This window comes from Aptenodytes patagonicus, chromosome 7, assembly GCF_965638725.1.
Source record: "Aptenodytes patagonicus chromosome 7, bAptPat1.pri.cur, whole genome shotgun sequence".
NCBI lineage: Eukaryota > Metazoa > Chordata > Aves > Sphenisciformes > Spheniscidae > Aptenodytes > Aptenodytes patagonicus.
This window is the reverse complement of record NC_134955.1, coordinates 21,817,128-21,838,185: the sequence shown is the minus strand read 5'-3', so window position 1 is coordinate 21,838,185 and position 21,058 is coordinate 21,817,128. Positions and strand designations below refer to the sequence as shown.

Sequence of the window (21,058 nt, the reverse complement as noted above, 5' to 3'; positions counted from 1 at the left end):
GCAGTCTTCTAAATTGGCAGCCTTCTCTGCTTTATAGTTGTCCTTTGCTTTCACCTGGATGCACAAAAATTAGAGAACCAAAGCATTAAGAACAAACAAGCCTAACGTTCTGCATATTATTTTAAAATCAAACCCATTTCTTTAAAAGAAAAAAAAAAGCTATAAACCTTGATCCTGCAAATACGTGAACCTTTTCTTCTGGAAACCCTTACCATATTTCCCTCAAAGTTTAGCATATTGTGGTTGTTTACCTTTAGGAAAAGAATCCAAAAGGGTTGTGAGAGAGGGCATAGTAGCTGTCTTGAAACATACTGGTTTAGTAACAGCAAAGGGAAAAATTATTCCCATGGCCATGGTCAATAAAATAAGTAAGTGTTGGTAGAAAACACAGAAAGAATATTTCAGTTCTATATCAAGTGTCCTGGTTTTGGCTGGGATATTAATTTTCTTCCTAGTAGCTGGTATAGTTTTATATATATATATATAGTTTTATATATATACACACCATACGAAAGTAAAATTCGTGGGTTGAGATAAAGACAGTTTAATAGGACAGAGAAGGAAGGGAAAATAATAATAATAGTAATGATAAAAGAATATACAAAATAAGTGATGCACAATGCAATTTGCTCACCACCCGCCGACTGATGCCCAGCCAGTTCCCGAGCAGCAGTCACTGCCCCCTGGCTAACTCTCCCCAGTTTATATACTGAGCATGATGTCACATGGTATGGAATATCCCTTTGGCCAGTTTGGGTCAGCTGTCCTGGCTGTGCCCCCTCCCAGCTTCTCCCTGGCAGGGCATGAGAAGCTGAAAAGCCCTTGACTAGTGTAAGCACTACTTAGCAACAACCAAAACATCAGTGTGTTATCAACATTATTCTCAACATAAATCCAAAACACAGCACTGTACCAGCTACTAGGAAGAAAATTAACTCTATCCCAGCTGAAGCCAGGACAATCAGGAAATGCCTTCTAATAGTAAAGGACAATGAAGCACTCACTGACTAGTTTATTGGAGGGCTTGTGGAGACTTTAACACCAGAGGTCTTAAAAAACAAGCACTCTTCAGATATGATTTATGAGCAGCTGACCTTGTTGTGAACTAGAGAATAATTTAGATGACTTCTTGCATTTCTTTCCTGTCCAACAACTTTACAAGCTGAAGAATTATTGGACTTGCAAGTGGGAAAAGAAGTCCCTCTGTGAGGAATTCCTGGCATTTTGGTTGGTTTGACAATTTATTTATTTATGTTAGGAAAGGATATGACAGAATAATTTCTTGTCACGTAAGAACTGGCTTCTGAATAGGAAAAAAGTTTTATCTAGAATTTCTCCACAGATATCTTCTGTCTTTTTTTCTTGTATAAATTAATAAAGCTACAGCTATGAGAAAGACTTACCAGAGGCCATCTTCTTGCTTGTGTTAGAGCCATAGAAATGATCTCTTGACACAACTTTAGTAGCTGCACTGTGTATCTCTCTCCAACACCAGCATCAGTCTTCAAGATTTCTCCTTTGCTTACTTAAAAAAAAAATTGTCAGCCCCAAGGTCAGCTCAAAATTAAGTCCATGCTGATATACAATTACTTCCAAATACTGCAGTTTAAAGACTATAAGTAGCTTTGTTATTGAAAAAAATATCCAGAAACCACAGGCATCGTCACCTACTGCTGTTGATTCCTGAAATCCTGGCAGCACAGTGTATCTTCCAATTTCAGCTATAGTGGCTTGTCTCTGTTGAGAATAAAACCGCAAAGAGATAAATAATCCAGGTAGCAACATGAAGTCATCCTGTTTAACAGTTGTTTGAACAAACATCTGCTTTTACATTACCTCTTCACTGGCTTTTCAACTAATATAAATCCATGTTGTTTCCCAGAAATCAACAAATTATATCAGTTTATACCATTCTATCCTTTGACATTCTAGCTCAGTAACAATAAGCTACAAAGCAAGTGGGGCAGAAGGCTGGCTTGGTTGAGCAGAGAGGGATCTTCTTCTAGAACTTAGGTGGAAAAAGAAAGTATGTGGAGATTGGAAGCAAAGACAGGTGACACGGGAGGACTGCAGAGGTGCTGTTTGCCACTGCAGGGAGAAAATTCATGTGGCCAAAGGTCAATTAGGGTTCAAGTTGGCCAGTACCATGAAGGACAACGAAAAGGTCTCCTCAAAAATAGGGACATAGACAAAGCAGAGACCTTCAATGCCGCCTTCACCTCTGTCTTTAACACTGATGATGGGCCCCGGGACCGCCCCCCCACCCCAGAGCCCTGTGTTGGAAGACTGTGACTGGGGGGATGATAAACCCCCAGCCAACTCTGAACTTGTTCGAGACTTGCTGCACCAGCTGGAGGAACATAAGTCTATGGGGCCTGGTGGGATTCATCCCAGGGTACTAAAAGAGCTAGCCTATGTTATCGTGGGACCTCTCTCCATTATTTTTCAATGGTCTTGGGAATCTGGAGAGATCCCAGTCAACTGGAAGCTGGCAAAAGTTGTCCCAATTTTCAAGAAGGGTAAGAAGGAAGACCCTGGTAATTGCAGGCCTGTCAGTCTCAATTCAGTGCCTGGTAAAATCATGGAGAAGGTTATTCTGGGAGTTATTGAAAAACAATTGAGAGACAATGTAGTCATTGGTCACAGCCAACATGGGTTCACGAGGAGAAAGGCCTGTTTAACAACTTCCTTTTATGACAAGGTCACCCATCTAGTTGGCCAAGGGAAGCCAATAGATGTGGGGTTTTTTGGATTTTAGCAAAGAGTTTGATAACTGTCTCTCACAGCATCCTTCTGGACAAAATGTCCAGCGTACAGCTAGACAAGTCCATAACACATTGGGTGAACAATTGGCTGACAGGTTGGGCTCAAAGAGTTATAATAAATGGGGTTACATCAGTCTGGCAGCCAGTCACCAGTAGGGCTCCCCAGGGCTCAATTTTAGGAACAGTGCTCTTTAATGTTTTTATAAAGGACCTGGATGCAGGAGTTGAATGTACATTAAGTAAGTTTCCTGATGATACTAAATTAGGAGGAGCTGTGGACTCCCTCGAGGCTAGAGAGGCCTTACAGAGAGATCTGGATAGACTAGAGAGCTGGGCAATCACCAACCGTATGAAATTTAACAAGAGCAAGTGCCGGATTCTGCACCCGGGACAGGGTAATCCTGGTTATACGTACAAACTGGGGGACGAGAGGCTGAAGAGGAGCCCCGCAGAGGGCAAGACTTGTGAGGAGCAGCTGAGGTCACTTGGTTTGTTCAGCTTAGAGATAAGAAGGCTGAGGGGTGACCTCATCGCAGCCTACAAGTGCCTCAAGAGGGGCAGTGGAGGGGGGAGGTGCTGATCTCTCTCTGGTGACCAGTGATAGGACACAAGGAAATGGAATGAAGCTGCGTTAAGGGAGGTTCAGATTGGACATTAGGAAAAGGTTCTTCACTGAGAGGGTGGTCGGTCACTGGAACAGGCTCCTTAGGGAAGTGGTCAGGGCACCAAGCCTGTCAGAGTTCAAGGAGCTCTGGATGATGCCCTTATTCATATGGTTTACTTTTAGGTAGTCCCGTGAGGAGCAAGGAGTTGGACTTGATCATTCTTATGGATCCCTTCCAACTCAAGATATTCTATGATTCTATAATTTTATTTTACCATGCTCTTTTACAATTAATGGTTCCAAATTTAGAATGTCAGCAAAAACCATGCAGTCAGCAAAACTTAAAAAATCTGTACACTGCAATGCTATTGAGATATGTGAGCAGCTCATGGCTGAATTAGAACTCTATTTGCTAATATTGCTTCAGGGCTGGCACAACTGAACAGAAAATGCTCCCAGGAAAATACAGTACGTGTCCCCTCTGATTGTGATTTTGCTGGGAAGTGGCACTAGGGAACTCAGAAGGTAAGTGCCATGATCCCAGGTAATGATGAAGGGTTCACATATACAGGGTTGTGCATACAGGGCTTTCTGGCTTTTGTCAGAGCATGGATGTTCATGTTCATATTCATTCGTTCAATGTTCATTTTTATATTTATCTTTTCCGTCTTCTAAATGAAGGTCTTTCCTGCTGCAAGTCATGTTTTAAGTTTTTATGTTATTTTAGTATTGTTAATTCTAAACTGAATTGGAGGTTCTACAAAAGTTTTTCCCATATTGCATAGCATATGGGTACAGTTTTCAGAAGATGATGCAAGTCCCAACTTCTAGCATAATTTTAAGCATTATGGTGCCAAGGTATCATAATCTTTCAGAGGAAATTTAGGTCATGTCTGCATCATAAACTTCATCGGGCCAAGCCTCTGTCAGGTTTCAGCAGTGGGGACCCAGGCAGTGTCATAGCTTACACGCATTTGACTGAGTGTATTTGCTAGTGCAGGTTTGTTCTGTGTTGTGTAAGCAAAAGATATGGCCCATGTTACATGTGGGCCCAGAGGCTGTAATTACAATGTTGCTATGTATTTACCTTGACATTTTGCTAGCAGTTTTTTGCCCTTGACATGTTGGTGAGATCACTTTATTTGCTGGCTAACATCACATTTGTGCTTAGGTAGTAATACCAATAGTAACAAAGACCAGCTTTTGATAGCACAAGTTAGTAGTGTTGTCCAGGCTTTTGCCTATAAAGGGTCAGGTTTTGAATGTATTTTGGCATCCTAAGTTTCAAATTAGTATCAAGCTGGTTTTATAAGTGCACACAAGTTCTTGCTTTAATAATGGTTCAGATTGCATTAGAATTTCAAAACCTGTAGGTAGTTCAACACCTGACCTCCTTGCATGCTCCCATAAATCCAGTCAAGTGTGGTTTTGCATCTCAAAATAAATTAATGCCTCCAAAAATCCTGTCCTTAAATCTCTTTTGAAAATAGGGGATTAGAATCCTTTATTGCTTCGATTCTTCTGAAAAATATATCTCAAGTCTGTCCACAGATGTGATTCCACTTTGAATTCACAAAAAATAGTGTGGTAAAAAGGATTTATAAAATTTGTTTTTTCCTCCACAAAGGAAAGCATCCTTTCTCTCTGGCTGAGGCAAAGAATAATGCATACCCATAATAGCTACTGCAGATCATAGAAGGAAAAAAATGTTATATCTGCTTCCCTTTATCCAGCCAAGAATATCTGTCTTGTCAATACTGTCACAAATATGAATTATTGGTAATTACTGTATTTTATGCTAATAGATAATGAGAGCGGGGAGAAGAATACAAAATAATGATTAACACAACAAAACTATTATGTTTAATCAAACTGAGTTTTGGAAACAGATGTTTGAGGGCTGTGGTGAGAGATAAAATGCTGTCTATAAAGTGCACTGAAAAAGGAATTCAAACAAAAATGGACCAAAAAGCAGAGAAAAATGTAAATATTTTGGAATAAATGTGTTATATAATTTGAATGACATAAAATGAATTAAGATTCCACAGATGTGGGGACGTTTCTAAATAATACACAGACACAGTATACTTTCTTTAATGGCTAGACTCAGTAGATGGTTCTGAAGGCCCAAAGTGGCAGAAGGATTTAATGAACTCTATACTTTGCAGAGGTGGGAAGGAGGAGTATTGTTTATGGAATGAGGGTGACTATAGCTTTTATTTCTGAAATCCTATTCAGCATAAGATCTGAGATTTATTAAAATGAGATTTTTTTTTTTATAATGTTGCTCCACTGGATAAGGTCAGCTCTTAATTGATATAAATAAACCTACTTTCAAGGTAATCAGTACCACTATACTGAGTTTCATAGGTCAGGATTTGGCCCTCATATATTGTCTTTGAAGAGCTGTATTTTTAAACAGTGACTAAGTAGGTAACCAGCATGAAAGCCAAGCAAGCACAATTTGCAAAACTGTGTTTTGAAAAGTGGTGTAAAAATGTAACACTTTTAGCTGTAAAAACATGGTTATTTTTCCTGGCTGCTCCTACTGGTTCTCTAAGTCTTAGGGCCTTGGTTCATTCTGCTTGATTTGAAGAAGCAACCCAAAATGCCTAATTTAAAAGATTACTCTGGATTCAGAGCCAGGGCTCACCCTCTAGCGAGCAGAGAGCAGAAGGTGATTCAGATCTTCACTTAGCAGAACTGTGCCTAAAGCTCCTGTGAGGAGTCCTAAAACAAGTTAGCCAATATAAGGGTCCCCAAACCATTTGCAGAAGAGGTGCATAAAATTCTCACACAAATCTTTGGAGACTTCTTTGAGTAGGGTTTTAATAGTTGCAGAGAACAGTAGATGTGAAAACCACCACAATGCTAATGATCCTAAATCTACTATCTCTTAGATTAGGAGTTCAAGAGGAATAGGACAACCCTGTGAAATTGCAGAAAGAGCTTAGGGAAGCAGGGTGTGATTCCCCTACACTGACATCTGAATAAGTAGTAAGCAGAGAATACTTATCTAAAATATGGTATAGGAACTGATATTGATGTAAATGATCAGAGCCTCAGTTTTAAGTCTTGTCAAGAAATACCACGTTTAATATTGAGAAATGTAAATAATAGCCATAACATTCATAAATCAGATCAATTATTTTCTGATAGAATGATTTTTAATGAAATAGAATAATTTCAAGGAAACATATGACATCACAAACATTCTGAAAGGGAAATTACAGAAGCAATCCATTCTGAATTAATTATTTAAGCATTTGTAACTGATAAATAGTCAACATTTATATTAGAAACTGTACCAAAGGAAAAAAAAAATTTGCAAACTGAATGGTAACATTTTATCCTGGTTTGAGATAGATTTTTATTTTGGTATTTTAGAATTTCCCCTCAGACAGACATTCCATGAGAGTCTCATGTCTCCCAGCACTCAGAAAGGCTGTGTGATTTATATGTACTTAATTAGTGGAAAATCTGTGGAGATCAGTTCAATTAGAAGTACCACAGATGATGGAACATACATGAGTTGAATCTCAAGGGAAATTGGTCAAGTATTTGGGAATAATGTAGTGCTTTACAAGCAAGGAGATAAAATAATTCTCATCTGCAGCTCAACCCTGTCTTTTTAAAGCTCGTTTCTGGGAGGTGCTGAGTGTTGCACATGAATTGACAAACACCCTGTGCTCTGAGGTATTAAAAATCTTGGCAACTGACATTTGTATACCCAACTACTGAATCTTAGTAGAGCGATCTGTGAGTTGCAGTTTTCTATGGTTGGTCCATGTCATGCTCAGTCCTCACAAAACTAAGTATCAGAATTATTAGTTGCATTTATTTAAAAATAAATGATAGAACACAAACTAGTGACAGAAGTACTACACTCTGTTAATGTACTTTGTCAATTGGTGAAAAATCATTTGTTCTGCTAATAACACTCCAGCTCTAAACTTTCTTTTAATCCTCATATCTGCCTTAGAAATCTCCTGAGGTAATTTATATCCTGGACAAATTACAAGGTATCTCCTGGTGTCCATTTCTAACTTGTTGCTTTTTTGTATCACATATTCTGAAATCATGTAAAAAATACTTTCATCGCTTTTTCTGTGAGTTATTAATGTATTGCTTCACATACTATCTTGTATCAGATCTCCTAATCTTGTTTGAAAGGCAAAAGAACAGCTAAGAAATTGTCAGAATCTTCTGTAAACTAACTCACACCAAGCTTCTCTGTTGTCTTAGGAGGTTAGTGCACTAGTCAGGCAAAAGGGGCTGTAGTTTGGCTTTAACTATGGTAACATTAAACTTGAAAGCAGAATTATGTCAACCCCAGTATCAAGCCCCCTCAAACGTCCTCAGTATTCTGAGTCCTATCAATTTTTCTATGCTAATTTTACAGTCTGACCTTTACATGAGTAGACAGGTGGGAAAATACATGTATCCTGTCAGCTGCCTAATGACTTCCTAATCTGAACAGATTGTTTTATGTCAGCTGTGCCACCAGAAATTCCCTCTTTTATGCTCAACTGATCTGCATTTTAACAAGTCTTAGTGAGACTACCTGACATATGAAGCTCTGTATAACATTAAACCTTTTTGGTTATAGGTAGTATTCATTTCTGCAGAATTTTTAGCCAAAAACATGTAATTTCCAAGTTTCTTTTGTAAGCTGGCATCAGATGCTGTGCAGATGAAGAAGCCCTGTTTAATTAATACATGAATTATGGATGAGGTTCTAAGGGTTGTTTTATACCTCTGTGCACACATCTGTAATGTGTTCTAAGAAACAATTTAATTAGACTTTTTGAGGTAGTGGTTTCATTTGGACCTTGAAGGACTTTTCTTCCGTGAATATAACTGTTTCCTTTCAGAACCTATGGCCTCCACAATGTCCTGTGCCTGTCAGTGCCACAATTTCATCATGACATATACATGGGAAAGGACTTCTTTTTCTGGGGGGTAGGTTTAAAATGTTACTTGATCATTTTATCAGGTAATCATTCAATCCTGAGTTACAAGAAGTGAATTCACTAAGCACTTTTACCATGATGTTTAAGACTCTGTCATCCTTACTAGTCTCTTTCTCTAGCTAAAGTCACAATCTATTTAGTCTCTCTGTGTTTAAAAGTTGCTCCCTGTTGCTGAAGATGTTTGTCACTTTTCTCTGTACCTTTCTGTTTCTACAGTGCTTTTTTTTGCAATGAGCTGACCAGAACTGCATCTGGTGTCGAAGTTGGGAATGGTCGCATAATGATGTTTTCTGGTTTGGTTTTGGCTACTTTCATTATAATTCCTAACATTCCATTTGCCTTTCTAACTGCTGCTAAGCTTTAAAAAATGACATTTTTTGAGAGGGCTGTGTACAATGAGTCTAAGCTATCTTTCCGGAGATAATTTAGACCATCATTATGTCTATGCAAAATTAGAGTTGTTTTTCCTCTGTGTATATTACTTTGCTTGCATCAGCATTTAATTTCATCTGCCATTTTATTGTCCAGTCATTCAGCATCATACAAGCCTTCTGTTCATTGTCAGAGTTAAATTTGCATGTTGGGTAATTTCATATCACTGGCAAACATTACAATAAAGTTTTACTCTTTTTTTTTTTAGATTCTGGCTTTTGTCTTTAGTGCAGATATGTGTTTGATCTAGTCCTACACAAAAGTGGGATACAATGTATGCAAATGAGCAAATAAATGAAATGAGGAGGAAATGGTTAGGGATTTTTTTTTTTATTTTCTGCTGAAACTTGTCACATTTTTTTATTGTCTCTTTGCCCTGTTGAAACTAATTGCTTTCAAATTGTGGTTTAAAGGCCATCTTTTATCAGGTGTTTGTCTGAGAGGCTGATTATGGAGAAGTCATTCCAAATATTTGCAGAATTTAGGTCTGAGGTATAGCGATATAAGACATGCTTTAAATAAAATAATAATGTTAAAATAATAATAATAATAACAACAACAACAACAACAACAACAATAATGATGTTACTGAAATTGACCCAGAAGAATGGCCCTTTATTTTTTTTTGCCCCTTTGTTTTTGCAAGGTTAAGAGCTGTAGAGGGTGAAGAAACAGTCTGAAAATTTTAGCTCTCTCTGTATTTTGGAATACAGTATGTGTTTGAATGCAGTAATTATCAAGTGAAAGTATGTGGACTGCTTTTGGTAATTAGATTATAATGATCCTTTGTGTTTTTTATAATATATGCATATAGCAGTACAGCACAATGAGTAAGAACTTGTGGGCCACCCTGCTCAGTGATGTAAATCTTTCAAGGAACTTGATCCTATGAGTCTTTCAGTATTTCAAATAATCTCAAATTTCAGAATTTCAAATAAACATTCTAACAAGACCATTCCAACTTTAATGAGCTGACAGTGTGCTAATTTAAGCAATAATTGGTTTCTAATTTTAAACTCAATTTCTTATCCTATTTCAAAAGAAAATAAATTCAATGTTAAGATTATGTTCTTTTTAGTTGATCATAGATTCAGCTGCTTTGCCATAGAAAGATGGCTTGTTATTGAGTTCTGCAAATGGATACTGGTTCTTAGCAGTCAATGAACCAAGGTCCATGGAAGTCAATGAAAAGAATGCCTCTTGATTTTATTGAGCTCTGCTTCAAGTTTATATTGGGAAATGTGGACATTACTAGTGAAAATGTGAGTTTGGAATTACTGAAACATACTAATGTATAGAAGTTAAATTTCACTCTACTCTTTTTTCACATTTTTGGAAGCCCATAAATTTACCAAATAATGTTGAACTAGCAGCATGTATACTAGCAGTGTATACTTCTTTATTACTCTTTCAAAAAAAATAAACCAGTAAAACATTGTCTGAAGGGCTTGCTCAAAATCTCATTGGATCCGATAAAAAGTGTCCTTTGTACACTTTGGAAAGTGAACATCAGACATTAAATCAGAGGCTGAGTGATTATCAGAGGAAGAGCACAGGCTGATTGACAAGGTGAAATAAACCTTGTGGGTTCAAATTAGGCACTAGGGGCTTGGCATCTAGAATGTATTCTGCTATGCTAAAAGTGAAAAACAGATTATGTAATAATGTTCTGCAAAGTTTCTGTCTGTGCACTCTAGTGCACAGCAGCATTTTTGAAAGGATGGTATTTCATTACACTATGCAGAGAGTGAAAGTCATCTGAATTTGAAAAACCTTTCTAAGATTCTGTATCCTCTCAAACCTTTCCATATTCTTGATATGACATTTATTGTGTATGGGCCTACCATTCTGGTCCCGGTACATCAAAGCTCTTTCGCAGGGATTAAGCAGATATTCAAGTGCTTTGCTAGACTCAGACTAAAGCATCTCATAAAATAAAACATTTTTTTAATCTTGGAGTGGACAGGAGAGTTTCTTCATTAAAGAATACAGATCCAGTATTCTTGATGACATAGGAATAAGAATCCTACACATAGGATTTGTGTAAACCTATCACCTGTACAGAACAGTTAAATTTGTATTGCGTGAAGGTATGCTTTGGTCAATGGGCTGATGTATTACAGGTGAATACTATGAAATTTAAAATGAACATGACTTTATTTCAGGTCTATGAAAATATGAACAGGAACTAAGGCTTCCATGAAGCGTAGAAGTACAGACAGATCTGTGACCTAAAAAGACTCTGTATGGCAGCAGTTTGAAGTCACTGTTCTTCTTTTTCTCAGTTAGCTAAAGTACCCAATATGTAGTATTTATGTTTTATTTTACTGTAATTTTGCAGAGTATAAATGCAGTGTAATCTTACAATTTAACCTGGGTTTGTATATGATGTATTGTGTGCTGGTATGTATTTAATTTTAAAATGAAACAATGTAGTTGCTCTTTATTTTTATTTTATCATTTACCTACAGAAAAATTTTACCAAGGCAAAATTTTACACTATAACATCACAGCAAACAAACAAACAAAAAACCCAGAGGGTAGAATGCTGTTTACCATTTATCAAATTAATGCAAACAATATTTCTCATCTTCAGCTCATTTGGATCTTTTGTTTAGAATTCAATCTAAATCTACACTACAACAAAATAAAAATGCATTCTTCTTCAAGACTTATTTGTTTCCTCTGGTGAAGGTAGTTTGTCAAGTGCTCCCACCTCTGCAAAAAGACAAAAAAAAAAAAAAAGAGAATTAACACATATGTAAGTATGCATATTAATCTTAGCAATGAAATAATGAAATCCAATTTCAGTAGTATACATTTTTATATTTTTCTTCTCTCAACTGTAAGAGGCAAATCCTTGAACTTTTCATATTTTAATTTATAAACTACTGTTTTTTTCTTTTGAATGTTAATAATATCTTCTTGCTACAATTTCACCTTTTTAGAAACAGCAGTGACAGAATGACAATGAAATTATATCAATTTTATTATCTCAATTGATATTGCTGGATCCCGGCATCTCAAAAGTTTTAATATTATCCAATTATGGCTGCCATCCTACAACCTGCTCTATATGGGAAGCCTTTAAAGCTAGAGGGAGCAATTTTCAAGAGAAAGAGCTGAAGCCACTTTCAGTTATAGCCAAGATACTTCTTAGCAGTTAAAATATTCACTTTATCTTGCAGATCAAAACGTATGTCTAATCTGAATAACCATTCCTTGAATCTGAATCCCATAAGTGGGAGTTTTCCCCCTTCCCCCAAAGGAACATATCTAACCCGATATATTTAATGTAGTAAAGTTTCATTTGAGCAAAAATGTTAAAGCATCTCTACCATAATAAAGTAAGTTTTTCACCTCCTAATTCTACAGTTCTGATTTTGTGTAAGTGTTTGTACTAGGTCTTGCCAATAAATATTGTTAAGGGATAATATGATAACATTCTGTGTCTTTTGAAACCTGGGAATACAAGAACTATCTCGGGGAAATGCCATTTTATATGATCTGGAGATTCCTTTTTTTATGAGGACAGATAATAATACCATCTTTTCTGAATAAAACCAGCTGTTTGTCATCACTATCTGAAACAAGGAATTGTTACTTAGAGTTACAATATAGCCTTTTTTGCTCATTCATCCCAGGGAAGAAGTAATTTATATTTCTATGAGATGCATTTTATTTTCTTACCCAACTTAGCAGCTCTCAGCCTACTCATCAGAAAGCACATGCTTGAGCTCAACGTTTCACACCCTTTCTGTTGTGTCCAGTTACTGGTTTTACTTGCTAGGCTCACATAGCAGCGTAAAGGAGTGTTTAGGGCTCCTTCTTCACAGTGGCACAACAAACAAACTACTACTTTGTCCACAGTAAATATATATGCTAATAATCTACTTTAAATATATATTTGAATTATCTCAGGCCCTTAGTACTAACCATAAAGAGTTTTTGTTTCAAATGCAAAGTTGATTCAATAAACACTGGGTTGATATTTTCAGTAGTGAGAATTATTTTGCTTGGGTGGATGCAAATAATTTAGAAAATTATGCCAAAGAGGTCTAGATTTTTATTTCCTAGATATGCAGAAAATGAACAGATCTCTTGAAAGTTTCTTTTAATAATGAAATTAAGACACAAATGTAACACACAGTTCTTTGTTACTATTCCACAGCATACACTTGCCACAGAATTGCTTATAATTTGTTGTATACAAAGGTAAGAATATAGAAATTACAGACTTATTGAATTGTCTGCTTTCTGAGACGGAAAATTCCTCAAACCTTTGCAGTAAAAATAACTTTTTTCCTTCCTGTTGATTTCTTCGCAAGTATATATTATGTTTTTGAACATATTGTAGACAGTTATAGAAGCTCTGAAGAGGTTTTTAAAAGCTCAGAATTGTGGTGTTTTTTTTTTTAAAAAAAGCAAAACTAATGAAAACTCCGAAGCAGCCAGATTTCTTTTTCACCTAATGCTGTAATAAAGTTACCATTCTTATAGAATCAGCTGTAGGATCAGTTTTACAAATCTTGTCACAATTTTGAGACTCCACAGAGTTTTTACTAGCAGCACTTCGAGCTGTTTGCCAACATTCAGCTTAGTGTTGTTGCAATTTTATGATGTGACTTTATTGTAGAATACATGCAGAAAGGGAGATGTATTTCTTTTGTCACTATCAAGTGTTTCAACCAACTGTTCTTGGCATTAAACTGAGGTCTTATTTAATTTGTTATTGAATTGTTTCGTACTAAGTCCCATGTAATCAGACTGTATTTAGTTTGTTTTCAACTATTTTAAAAGCTGGGTCCATACAATTTTAGTAGTAGCTGTTATTATTTTCACAGTGCCGAGTAATCAAATGTGTTAGAACCCTGCTATGTTGGATATTTATTGACTCGCAGTTTGGCAGGAATACCTGCACTCTAAATCAGGCCTATTCCTAAGTGCACTAAAATGCAGTTCCTCCCCACCCACCAGAGATGCTCATTAAAGTCTTGCACACTCAAATCTGTAGCAGACTTGTACATTCAAGGATAATCCTATCATCTTCTCAATAAATTTCACACCAGAAAGTGTGAAAGATTAAAAAGGTATTTACTAACCTTTAAGGTGCAAGTAAGTCAAAAATTCAATTACTGTGCGCACAATGTTTTCATCAGCCAGTAGTCTTCCAAGATTCCCTATAAAACAAGTTGGTTATTAGTTAATGTTAACAGGGTATAAAGACCTATTGTATGTGACATTGTGGCTGGGTTTAGGAGTACTCTGAAAAAAAGCTGTCCGAAATTTCTTTTTCCTTGAAATCCTTAATGGAAAACCTAATTTCATGGAAGAACAAAGCCGCTTTAAGGTAGGTGACTGCAATTCTTAGAATCAAAATTGCCCAGCTTTGTATGCTATTGCTGCATAGGAGCTGCTTTGACACCTTAACGGTCATGGTCTTTAAGGCCATGAGTTCTGTTGCAGAAGAGAGTTATCCTCTGTTCTCGACTCTCTCCTTTGTGTCTGCTAGCCTGAGATTGAAGAGAAAGGTAAAGTTAGCAAACAAATTCATCAGCTTTGCAAAACAGTTAAAAGTTCTTCATATAGTCTGACTTTGTTCCCAATAAGCCACTCAAGTAATGTAGAAGCGATTTGTAGCCCAAAAGCTAGGCCTGGGACTTTACTAAAAGCTCAGAAAGGTATGTTTTTTCATATGTATTTAACACAATATATTCATCTTTGATCTTGTGGAAGTAGGCCTTTTGATGCTTTTTAAATGGCCTAATTTATCAAGCTCCCTTGGAGCTTGTTATTGCACTTCGATAGGTTGGGAAGTACGTTTTCTGTGTCTATTAAAAAAAAAAAAAGGAGAAATCTTGCTTTTTATCAACAGGATAGAGAACTGTTCTATATTAGAGAACAAATGGTAGGTAATTTCCCTAAGATTTTTTAGTTGTCTGCATACAGAACAGATGGGTACCAGTATCTGACTGACAGTCCATTATTACATCACTGAAAATACTGTCCCTTGATGTTATCACAGGGGATGTGTTTAATCTCAGAAAATAGTCTGAAAGACTGACTTTGCAGCAGGTGAATGTTGGGGGAGTTCTTCCATGATGGAAGAGAAGATTTAAGCCTCTAGCAACATACAAGGCAGACTGAGCTCTGTAGCACAAATAAAGAGTAATGATGGGGTGTTGTAAGGGACACAGAGGTTTCCACTATATAGAGAGTCAGCATTTAAGAATGCGTTTAGGAAATTTGCAACTAAAAGTCTTGTCTTCCAGTCTTTGAACTAACACAAAGATGTTATTACTTACATTAATAATACTTGTATTATTTGAAGTTTTCCTTAATTTAATTTTTATTCCCACCTAACCTGTTATGGATTTTTGTTATGATTAATCATTATTATATTAGTAGTTTATTGACCCAGATTTTATTACCAATGTGATATATATTGGATAAATATATTTCTTTAGTGACTTGAGCATATTGTACATGTGTATTTCTATATACTCTGCTATTGACCTTAATTCTGTATAGCCAATTACTTGCACTCTAGTAAAGAAACAGTTATGCTCTTGAAATGTAAAGACTTCCCTAGTTATGCTCACAGATTTCCCCTCCTCCCCCCCGACCTAGTGTTATGTAACTAATACTGCTTCCAAGGTCTTCTAGGGTATCTGGAGAGCTTGTGCATTTTGCAGTACTCCTTCAAGGAGAGAGAGAGCAGTCCTTTGCATGAATTCTTTTACAGTAATAATGTAATGCCATTTTAAGATACTCTTGTAAATAATCAGCAGAATTTAACTAAAAAGAATCCTTTGTTTTCAATTAAAATAAGAATTCTGACTACCTTATCAGTTTTTTTATATTCAAATCTCCTTTGGATAGGAACTCTATAATAAACTTTGGCTTCAAAGAGAAATTTTGATGAGGAGGGCATCTAAAATGAGGTTCATAACAGAGGCAGTTAAATAATTTTCAGGCCCCATCCAGAGAAGTTTGGTTGGGTTTACTTGTAATTGTGGAGGTGCAGCAGTACCCAGCAAAAGAGTTCCATAGCTCTTAAAGATCATATTCTTGTAAAGGAGCTGGTAGTATATCCACAAATGGCAACATGTTGCAATGTGGGCTGCATTGTTAGATTACAAGTGTCTTCCATTCACATTGTTTCTAACTGGCAAAATATTATTTTTACATCAGTGTTTGATGAAGTAGGTTCTTCCTTTTTTCTTAAAACCAAACAGAAAACACCAAACAAAAAAACCAAAACCAAACCACCAAAAAACACCACACACAAAACTGCACTATCTAACTATGTACTAGAACTAAACTGGCAGTCATTCTGAAAATGTAACAAGTAAGAAATGTATTACTATTACTCTTCTATTTACAAAGTAATTATGTCCATGAAATTGTAATTAAGCACATTTCCTTTATTTATGAACTTATCTAGTGTTACGTACATTTGCATTGTGCTGCATGGACTTAAGATAGCCTGCGAGAGCTCTGGGGCCAGGACTTTGTCTTCCCCCATTAGTGCAGTGATGAATGCAATAGTACTCAAATAAGTAGTGCTTTCTTTGGTTGCAGTGAGGAGTAGATCACTATTTGACAATCTAAAGATTGACAATCTAAAGATTCATCCCAGCTCACTTTAGATGTCTGCAGCAGGTTTAGTGTCTCCTCAGGAGAAAGAAACAGTTTTTTCTAGAAGTTCCTATATCTTACCCTGAAGTAGGTGTTCAAAATAAGTCCTAAAAGTGCCAGCTTCTCTTCATAAAGGGCATCTAGACATACATTGTAGAGGCCCAGCTTTGGATGATGAATCCAGAACAAGGCTGCATCCTTTTTATTGCCATTTACTAAATTCTGATACATGCAACCTCAAAACAGTATGTTGACTTGACTTTGGTTTTGACCAGGTTCTTAATCTTTTAATGAAGATAATCCATCTTGCTTAAACATAGGAAATATTGTGAGACTTCACTATTTAAAAAAAGTTTCCATGTCAAGACTCTTACAACATAAACAGTGCCATACAGTTCTGAGGTCTGGTTTCAACTATGGTGTATCAGAATTAAAAAAAAAATGCCAGTTTCTATAGTTTTCCCTACTGAAAGATTCCTTTATGGGCTCACTCCTTTGCTGAAAAAAAAAAAAAATTAACTCTTGAGTGTCTAGGGTGACATTTGAAATACTTATTTGAACATATAAAAAGAAACAAACTAGGTTTATTCAAAGTAATATGATCTATTATACTTTAAAAGCAACAAAATTATAGTACTTTTCCCTAGGCACCAAGATATTTTAAACTATGACCATGTACAAAGAGCATACTGAATGGCCAAATTTAATTTTTCTTCCTTTCATATGTTTATTAGGATTTTTTTGTTAGAGTGCCTTGTATCTAGGTAGCTAGTTAACTCAGTAACAGTAAATAAATTACTAGACATAAAAAAAACAAATCAACAATACTGGCTTTCAGAATTTCATTACCTGCTTTAATATCCTCATCAGGCTGTATTTCACGTTTACCAGTGAAACCATGTTTGTCATTAAAAGATCTGTGGTTATCTACTGCATCTGATAAATAAATTAAAAATCAGAGGAGTTAATTGACTTAACAACAACCCTTGCTATATTGCTGGCTTTTCATGGATTTCAAAGAAAAGATCATGATGGGCACTTCTGATGTACAAAATGACAAAAAACAATTAATGTGTCACTAAATAAAATAACCTTCTGAATTTGTGCTTATGATTTATATCATTTACAGACTGTATTATTACAGACTGTTATTATCCTGTACTACATATTTGCTGAGGCTATTACTGAATTCAGAGGAAGTTGTAAAGAAAATCAAGTTCGTACATTCACGTGTAATTTGGGAAGCTTTTTTTAATACTCTTTCCTCTATTTTTAGAAAGTGTTGCCAATGAGTTTGCTTAAAAGAAAACTGCAGATAGTTTACATGAATAACCTTCAAAAACTATCTTATATGCCCCTGGTGCCTCTTGTCTCCCCCTTGCAATGGGCATTTCCTTTATCATTAAAAGCTGATCAATACGACCTGCAACAAAGGATGATTCCTATTATCCACTCTTAGATTAGTGGCACTTACAAGTACATTTCCCCACAGTATCTTTGCCAATTTGGTTAGATCTACTTCAGAGCAAATATACTTCCAGACATTTACAGAACCAGTTAATACATTTAAGATGTATTAATCTTTTTTAATGTATCCTTAAATTTAGTTAAAAAGAATGAAGAGAGTCATAGTAAGTATCTGTAGTATTTGTCATGTATTACTGAGACTGAAAATATTGGTATTATTACATTGGTAATGAGTGTTATTACATTAACAAGAAATAATGGTAAAAGGACAGATATTTGAGACAGCTTAGCACTGCATTTCCCTTTTTTATAATCTACATTTGTGATTCTCCATCTTTGTAAACCAATGTGTTCTTGCATTTTAAATACCCTGTACATTAAGTATTTTTTCATATAGCGAACTGTTAATATTTACAGTCATGAGTTTGCATGTTATTGTTTTAATTTGTTTTGCTTTAATTAAAAAAAAATAGTATAATAAAGCCAGGTAGCAAAGCCATTTTCAAATAGATTTAAAGGTGAAATTTGAAATACATTAAGAAGTGCCAAAATGTCACATTTTGCCATTCTTCCTTGACATCTAAGATCCTATAAGATTTTGTAACACTTCTGGGCAGTAAGGTGGGGGAAGTATTTGTCATATAAAAATTACAGTTCAGAAGCACAAAGAGTGACCAGAGGTGCTTCTAGATATAAAGCCTCACAGCACAACTCTGCTTTAGAAAAGAAGAGTTATTGTCTAAGACAACTCAACTCTATAATAGGCATGTAGCAGATATCTAAACAAGTATTGTCCCAAATGAGTTTCTTCAGTCTTGCAGGTTTAGACAAAATTACTGTATTCATCAGAAAATTCAGTAGCACACTACAGCAAACTGGTTTGCAAGAAAAAAAAAAACTTCTGCATTTTGAAATAATGCAAAAGAGTGCTTGACTTACGTGGCCCAAGTAAGTAACCAGCACTATTCAAAGTCCAGCCCCTTTTTTCTTTTGCCTTAAAGAAAAAAATGCAAGTATGTTATTGCATGAATTACAGTGCTTTCTGAAGACAAAGCAAACAGCACCCAAATGGACATTCTCTTAGCAGAAAGTATCTTCTGAAGGCTTGAAATCAAGAAATATTGTTAAAAATTAAAAGCCAATAATATTGAAGCAAATACTAATAGTGAACTCTTGCCCCCTCCCCATCTGAGTCAATAGTTTTGCTATTGACATCCATGCGGTGTGAAGATTTCACACTGTATAAAGGAAACTGCAAATCACACTTTGGGGGCAGAAATTTTGACTTTATACTCCAAGTTTATATTACCTCCTGATAATCATCTTAACAAACAGCAATGTTTTCTTTTAGTTGTTTGGATTAACATGACAGACTCTTTATAAAAAAAGTCCATATGTACACCACCTTTTCTGAATCAGATGGGACATCCATTCAATTTTGGTCTATAAACTAGATGCTCTTTTTTTCCCTTTAGTCATATTATTTGTTACAAGGGAGCTAGTATTCAAAAGCCCCAAATTCTTAAGTAAAAAACCAACAGGTTACTGCCCAAAATGTTTGAGTGCTGCATCTTGTCCAACCCCAATATCTAAATACACTGCAAGGTTTACTGTTACTTGCCAGCTGAGACACGGATGCTGCCCAATGGATAGGGCCTCCAACAGTGAAATTAGTACTTACTGAGAAAACCAGTCCAAATGTTTCTGACAGGGTGGCACAAAGGATTAAAGACAGAAACAGGAAACTAGTGTACCTCTGCATCTGGAAAGAAACCGTACTAGAGTAAATGCTCCGAGTTACCGCTTTGCCTTCCAGTTACGGATCCCCCAGGGCACGTGAGCATCCCCGCCGCGAGTGGAAAGTGGGGGTGAACCTTCTTCCCGTGGGGCAGGGCGGCTGTGGCTACCGGTTCGGCACCCAAAATCCCTCCGGGAGAAAGGCCAAGAGGCCTTCCAAGAGGAAGTACCTTGAGGTGGGGCGCGACGACCTCTCCCTCGCAGCGTTTCACCCGGTGTTGGCGGCGGAGCGGCTTGTCCCACGGCTGCAGTCCTGCCGGCGGGCATTCACTGCATGGCCACAGTGCGCGGGTGCAGACCTGCACGCACGCCCACCCTCTGTTCCCTCCGCTCTTTATGGGCTGCAGCACGACCGCGCAGGAGGGGCGTCCTCCGGGAGGGGAAGAGGGACAGCCGAGAGCCGCCCATCCCCCTCTCCTCCGCCTCCCCTGGGTCATTTCCCCCTCGCCAGCCCACTGCATTAGGAAGGGCAAAAATTATAGCAATTCAATTAGAGGTATTTGGAAGCACGACGCAGGCTGCAGGGAGATAACAGCCCGGGCAATTACCTCTGATTACGGCGGCCTTGGGCGGGCTGGCGAGCAGCGAGAGGAGCTGTGGTCTGGGCAGCCTGGCTTGCGCCTGTCACCCACTGCAACTTCACAAGGGCTTGGTTAGTGGTGGGGAATAAGAAGGTGTAAAGTGAAGCAGAGCTAAATACAAACGTCTGTGTGTGATGCTAGCTAAGATTCACAGTGTATGGGCTTTGCGTTTGGGAATGCTGAGGACTTCACACACCCCTGTTCTGCTTGCGATCCCTGGAGCTCCCTGTGGTCCAGGCCGCTCACGGTCCCTTAAAATCCCTTTGACTCATGCCCTTTACTCCAGCATCAGCGCAAAAGGAGCCGAGTCAAAACGCTGTTATTGTACTTCCTTTCTGCTTTGTATCTGAGATATCACTTTTTTTTCTTTGTTTAAGGTTATATGTGAAAGGCTAGGGATGTAGCTCTCCCCAGTGATTGATTAGACTAGCCCTGGCCTGTTAATTTACAACCAGTGAAGTTTCACCAGTTTGCTTAGCTTGTTGTGGTTACGGCTGACACTGGGATGTGCAAAATTGAATTACAAGGCAGAGATTCCAATGTTAGTTCCCTTTTTTCCCTGCCAAATTGTATTTTCTCTGCAACAGATGAGTTTATTCACTCCAAGTCCCTCAAATTCACTTTTCAGTAAGAAAAGCATCACAGATGTTGCACAGAGTAAGTTATACTTCCAGCTCCTTTTTCTGAAGCTGCTTAAGATTCTCTGCTAACTTTTACACAGTGTGTATGTGAACTTGAATGTGGAGCAGAGACAGCTATCGAACAATGCAATACACCTATCATTCACCAGTTTAAAAG

The 21,058-nt window shown here is 37.0% G+C and overlaps 1 protein-coding gene across 1 annotated transcript; it reads right to left on the bottom strand.

The window, feature by feature from the left end:
• Positions 1–11,217: 11,217 nt before the first annotated feature.
• On the bottom strand, positions 11,218–19,989 carry GAL (galanin and GMAP prepropeptide). Its single transcript, XM_076343394.1, has 6 exons — positions 19,850–19,989; positions 19,564–19,644; positions 18,822–18,876; positions 17,265–17,351; positions 13,877–13,954; positions 11,218–11,492 (listed from the first exon to the last, which is right to left on the bottom strand). The coding sequence occupies exons 2-6, from the start codon at positions 19,642–19,644 to the stop codon at positions 11,440–11,442; spliced, it is 354 nt and encodes a 117-aa protein (XP_076199509.1). The 5' UTR covers positions 19,850–19,989; the 3' UTR covers positions 11,218–11,439.
• Between the last annotated feature and the right edge of the window lie 1,069 nt (positions 19,990–21,058).

Bases quoted from the DNA above. Each gene is read 5' to 3' on its own strand.
- GAL (XM_076343394.1), bottom strand. From the start codon at position 19,644: ATGCAGAGGTACACTAGTTTCCTGTTTCTGTCTTTAATCCTTTGTGCC. The intron at 18,877-19,563 runs GTAAGTACTAAT...TTTTTCTTTAAG, and splicing joins CATTTGGACTGGTTTTCTCA to GCAAAAGAAAAAAGGGGCTG. The intron at 17,352-18,821 runs GTAAGTCAAGCA...TTTATTTATCAG, and splicing joins TGGTTACTTACTTGGGCCAC to ATGCAGTAGATAACCACAGA.